The 5,935-nt window shown below is 29.7% G+C and overlaps 1 protein-coding gene across 1 annotated transcript; it reads left to right on the top strand.

Moving 5' to 3' along the window:
* The first annotated feature begins 1,002 nt into the window (after window positions 1-1,002).
* On the top strand, window positions 1,003-2,465 carry LOC107843348 (proteinase inhibitor I-B). Its single transcript, XM_016687591.2, has 3 exons — window positions 1,003-1,349; window positions 1,785-1,859; window positions 2,116-2,465. Exons 1-3 carry the CDS (start codon window positions 1,304-1,306, stop codon window positions 2,316-2,318), a joined length of 324 nt encoding a protein of 107 aa, XP_016543077.1. The 5' UTR covers window positions 1,003-1,303; the 3' UTR covers window positions 2,319-2,465.
* The last annotated feature ends 3,470 nt before the right edge of the window (window positions 2,466-5,935 follow it).

Genomic DNA, 5,935 nt, shown 5'->3' with positions numbered 1-5,935 from the left:
CCAATTTAAGTGACATTGATATAATTTTGAATGTCAACCAAATATTCTATATCTTTTAAAAATTTTAAGTTATTAAATATTATAATTTACATGATTTTTTTTTATTTTTTTTTCAAATATATAACAGATTAGAAAAAAATAATACAAATAAATTAAAATTGATGAAAAAAATGAAGGCAAGGAAAAAGACTAATAAATTTGTGCCAAAGCAAGCAGATTGACCTTTAAATTTTTTAAGTTGTTAATTATTGTGATTTGTACCTTTTTTTACGTATTTTTTAAATATATAACATATTAAATTTTTTTAGATGTTTTAAACTGTAAACTATTGTAATTTATAATATTTTCATGTAATTTTCAAATAATTTATGTTACACTCCTTGTCCAAACTTTTCTGGCATTTATCGTCAATTATATTTTTTAAATAATTTAATTTTTTATTTATTGTGATTGATAATACTTTCTTGTAATTCAATTTAAGTGGCACAATGCTTAAATGCTGATAATAATTAATTAAAGGTGATATAGTAAAATCATGATTGAAGCAACGAAGCAGACATATCTTAAATGATTTATGATAACTAACTAGAAGTGATATAATAAAATTACAATAAAAAAAACTTGTGGAAAAAAATTAAATGGAACTCATATAAGAAGTCAAAATTAATTTAACATTAAATATTATTAATTTTTAACACTTAGATGATTTATAATAGTTTTTTTAATATTAAATTTTTAATACTTAGATGACTTACATTAATTAATTAGGAGTGATACAGTAAAATTATGATTAAAATAGTTGAAACAAACATGTCATAAATATCTATTTTATTTTTAGTTAAATATTATTAATTTTCTAATACATAATTGTCATATAATAATTAATTATGGTGATATAGTAAAATAGCGGAACAAACAATTGAAAGGTCCGCAAGTAGGGCGATCGAAACCGCTCACTCCCTCTTTTAATATAAGACGATAATTTGTTTGATTTTAATTTATATGATAAGAAATTTAAATGAATAAAGTATATTTTTGAATACGATAGTTTTATATTAAAATTACTTAGAATGTGTCAAAAGGTTAGTTTTATGATCTTAACTAAGTAGGCCAGGGTGAAAAGTTAAACTAAAAAAAGTAAAAGAAGCAAATTTAAAAAAGGAGGGGTAAATTTTGTGCTAGTAAACTGAGGTAAAAACTCTCCTATTAATACCCCTCTGTCCCAATGAATTAAACACATCAACTTGGTTTCCTTAGTTTCAAGATCTACGAAGCAATCAGAGAATTTCGCCAAAGAAAGACTATGGATAAGTTAGCTCATTTTGTTGCTTTCTTGCTTCTTGCATCACGTTAGTCGTCCTCACCTTCCTTTCTCATTAGTTCCAACATTTAATTTTGTACTTTTATAAGGTGTGTTAGTTCTCGAGGATTTAGATAAGATCTACATATATAAGGTGTGTTAGTTTTCGAGGATTTAGATAAGATCTACATATAGTACTTCATATTTTGGGGCCTTACTTTATGAAACTACACTGAATATATTCATATTATTTTTTCTTACCAAGCTTAGCAGAAAATGGCCCTGCAGCCAGCTTCATGGTTGCCATTTGACTTTTCATTATAATCAATTATTTTTAAATTCGTTTGAACCGATGATTTATCGAAAAAAATCTCTCTATCCTACACTTTTTTTTGGTCTACACTTGTTTTTTGGTGGATCCCTTTTTTAAATTTATTTCTATTTAGTCATATAAACTTAATGTCAGTTCTTTTTTAATGAACAGTATTTCAACCTCTCACTGCTCGAGAATTGGAAATTGATGTCTTCCAACTTGACGTTTCTCAGTCTAGTTGTCCAGGTTTGTTTTTTACTATTTCATCTTTCTCTCTATATTAATCCCTTCGTTTGAGATAATCTATTGTGATTTCTGTATATAAATAATTATCTCAAATTGTATTTGTCTTTTGTTAAAAAAAAAAATCACGACAGATAATTTGAGATAGAATATTTTCTTATAAATAATAATTATGCATATTAGCTTATAATTCTTTCCATCATCATGAATCTCTCTTTCTAATTAATTAATTGATTAATTATATATATGTAAATCATAGGAGTGAAAAAGGACAAGTGGCCAGAACTTCTTGGGGTACCAGCTGGGTTAGCAAGACGAACAATTCAGAAGGAAAATCCAAAGCTAACAAATGTTCCAAGTGTACTGAATGGTTCTCCAGTTACAAAAGATTTTAGATGTGATCGAGTTCGTCTCTTTGTTAATGTCTTAGATGTTGTTGTACAAACTCCCCAAGTTGGTTGAGGAAACTAGAAAATCTATTCGCATCGAGTGTGTACGTATATCTACTAGGTAGCCCCAAGAAAATAAATTGGAGCAGTATGGATAGTGTCTCCATGTATTCCAATGCTATTTGGAGTGATAAATAAGTGTGGCTTTTGATGTTTATCATCACCTGACCATTCCGTTTATGGTTGTTAATTACTACAGTCCTTTTTATTTTATTTTAATCGCTCTAATGTTTATAAATTTTTATATATTGAAAGCATAGGTTTAAGTTCTTTTTTCTCTTTTGAATCTCTGAAAGACATACGCGGGGAATATCTAGCTGAATTTATTTGTTGAAATCTTCAAAAATATTATTACACTTATCGAATTAAAAATCAATTATGGAGAACTAGATACACATTTAATAACATTTTCAAAGAATCTCAACTGCATAATAAATAATAATTTACAGATTTCATAATTCTCAAAATGGATTGAAAGAAAGCAAAGTAGGAAAGAGGAATCATCCAAATTTCCCATAATGACTTGGCATGATTTGAGATAATTTGATAATTGAGCTCAATCATGTAGAAGGCAGGCAGAAAATGTGGAAAAGGGGGGAGAGAAATTTAAAGAAGGAAGAAAGAAAAGTGTCTTTGACATTTTTCATAAAAAAAATAAAATTAGTACATAAGCTGGCTATGGTAACAACTAAATGCACATAAAGCAAACACGTGGACATCCACTAGAAGGAATTACAAAAGATAGTAGTAAAACAAGAAAATGACAATAATAAGGGGACTTTCGATTAAAAAGGACAAATAATTTGTCCAATTAAGTAAGAGTTTTTAAAATTTTTTAAATTAGGTGGGAGAGATAATTTTTTTTTTAAAGTTTTTTCGTTCGAACAACTTGTCCCAGTTGTAGAACAACTTTGGTAGTTGTTCGAATACTTTGCGAAGTTGTTCAACAATTACCAAAGTTGTTCAATAACTGCGCAAGTTGTTCAACAACTAGGCACAGTTGTCCTACAACTGCACCTAATTGTTGAACAACTAAGCGTAGTTGTTCGACAACTAAAAGAAGTTGTTCAACAACTGTGCGAAGTTGTTCAGACAACTAACGTAGTTGTCCCACAACTATCCCAGTTATTCAAGGGATTTAATTTTTTTTTAGGGACAAGTTTGTGGGACCCACTCATCCCTTTTTTTTAATTGGAAACTTGCCAAGCCCTTCTGGATTATTTTTCTCAATAATAAGGGACTAAATTGGAAGTAATTATAGGAGGAGTCGAATTTGAGGTTGGAGAATTCTAAATTTAAGATAGAACAACAACTTCAGCTACTTCCTCCATTTTCATTAGTCATTTTTGGCTTGACACCCTAAGAATATATTTATTAGAGATTTATTCATTAAATTAAATTTATTATATTTTGAAAATATAAATTTGAGTATTACTTTCCTATTTCTTTTTAATTACTCTCTTTTTATTTATAGAGTCAAACAATACAAACTTTGACCAACATTTTAAGATAGTATTTCTTAATCAAACTGAAAAAATAACAATTTATTGTATTTTTCATAATTTTTGAATATCTAAATTTTAATTTAAAAGAATTAAATTAAATTTATTGGGTATCTTTAGATCTGTACGATGGATGGCTGAACGGACTACGCCAGCAACTCCAGAATATCAATTTTAGGCTAGGTATACCTTTGATTCGAGTCCTGATGCACCTAAACTCATTTCGACCTGTTGGTCGAAAAGTTGAAAAATTGAAAATATGGGTGTGGAACCCACATTTAGTCAAAAAGACCTCGGATGGAAAATCCGACTTCACCAACGCATCCAGAACGTGGATTTTAGGGTGGTAGCATATTTGATGTGATTTTACGACTTTTAAATCTCATTTCGATCCTTGATTTGAAAATTATGAATTCAGATTTTGGGGGTTAACTTTGTGAAAATGACGTATTTTGAAATTCTGATATCGTCATTGAGTCTGGAGTATTGAATTTAGTGTGGCTGCATAGTTTGCTTACGTATATCGGATTCCAAATGAATCTCGGACACCTCGTCGGAGTTCGAGTTGGACTCAAAAATTTTAATTTTTCCTAATTTGGTGCAGTGTATAAAACAACATTTTTTTCCTCTTTTTTGTCCATTTTACTTATTTTTTCGCCTTTTCTCTTGAGAGTTAAATCATAAAATAGTGTAAGAGCTTAAAAATGAAGCTTGTGGGAGTTTGAGAAGTTAGATTAACATCTATTTCTTGATTCTATTACGGATTTAAGGTGAGATTTCATCCTTTTCTACTCTAATTCCTTGATTAATTTCTCAAAACCCCAAAAATCTTAGGGCTTGATTTTAAACCTCAATTTCACTTCTTTTCACTTGAATAATGTTTTAATCGTATAATTACTAGTTTTATCAATTTAACATTCAAAACAACTTTGATTCTTGATTTTAACATGGATTTCAGAAATTTTACCTGGTAAAGCTGAAAAATGATTTTTTTTCAATTTGAACCTCGTTTTGACTCGATTTGGCTTGGGTTTTCAGTTGTAGATTTTTATAAATATGGGCAACATATTTTTAAAGTAAAGCTACGATTTTGCCCTACTTTTTCGAAAATCTATTTCGGAGGTCATTTTTGACCCGAACCAAAAAGAGTCAATATGTGTATCGTTGGCTTCATTTTGATGCACAGATTCTATATTCCATTATTTTGGTTGATTTCAAGACCGTTCGTGAAAATTAAAGTCATGGGTTCGAAGTGTAGCAGACCGGTTTTGACATACGAGGTAGGTTATGACTTAACTCTTTCAAGCTGGGTTGGGTAGTAAATGATGGTACAAAATGCATGTTAAGGGTGAAAACTAATCCTGAAAAATGATTATCTATGTGTTGTATCCTTGTGGGGCCTATAGTGGCGTAATTGTTGAAATTGAGATATTATGTGATATGTGTGACTGCGTGGAGTCCTATGTGATAATGATATCCTTGAATACATGTGAATAATTATATTTTATTGTTAAAATGCCTAATGTGATACCATTAGTGCATTGTGATAAATTCATACTTGTTGGCATATGAAATGTGTGACAATTCATGAATGGTGGAATTAATGAGTGGATATTGGCTTACATGGTTGTGAAAATGTATTGTTATGATTGGTTGTGGAAATACCTCACGTGGTTGTCTATGAAAATACTCATTATGATCGGTCGTGAACATTGCATTATCATCCTCGTGGCATCATACACATAATTTCACTTGTTTGTTGTATGTTTTGTATTTATTTGTTGTTGTTGTTTGTCATACTTGATTTATGTCTTATATGTTCTGGAAATATTAGAAATTTTGAAAACACTAGGAACATCAGATTTTATGATCCTCCTCGAGGAATGTTCCTGGGAGGAGATATTAATATATGAATTGTATATCTGTTAATTAACCAGCCATGGGTCCCACGTCGAGAGGCTTGCCTCCGTGGGTGTATACAGGGATTGTGCGACAATCCCGAAGGTTGTGCGATGGCCTCATGCATTATCATCATCATCATCATCATCATCATTATATATATATATTGAACTTGCTTTATTGTACTTATGTTTGTATTGTTATATTGACTTGTTAGTTATCTATTTGT

Source organism: Capsicum annuum, chromosome 10 (genome assembly GCF_002878395.1).
Source record: "Capsicum annuum cultivar UCD-10X-F1 chromosome 10, UCD10Xv1.1, whole genome shotgun sequence".
In the NCBI taxonomy this organism is placed as follows: Eukaryota; Viridiplantae; Streptophyta; class Magnoliopsida; order Solanales; family Solanaceae; genus Capsicum; species Capsicum annuum.
This window is presented reverse-complemented; position numbering and strand designations above follow the sequence as displayed.

What these genes read in the sequence shown, in the direction of transcription:
- LOC107843348 (XM_016687591.2), top strand. Translation starts at nt 1,304, where the DNA reads ATGGATAAGTTAGCTCATTTTGTTGCTTTCTTGCTTCTTGCATCAC. An exon ending in TTTCTTGCTTCTTGCATCAC is followed by an intron (nt 1,350 to 1,784) that starts GTTAGTCGTCCT and finishes TTTAATGAACAG; the next exon opens with TATTTCAACCTCTCACTGCT. An exon ending in TTCTCAGTCTAGTTGTCCAG is followed by an intron (nt 1,860 to 2,115) that starts GTTTGTTTTTTA and finishes TGTAAATCATAG; the next exon opens with GAGTGAAAAAGGACAAGTGG.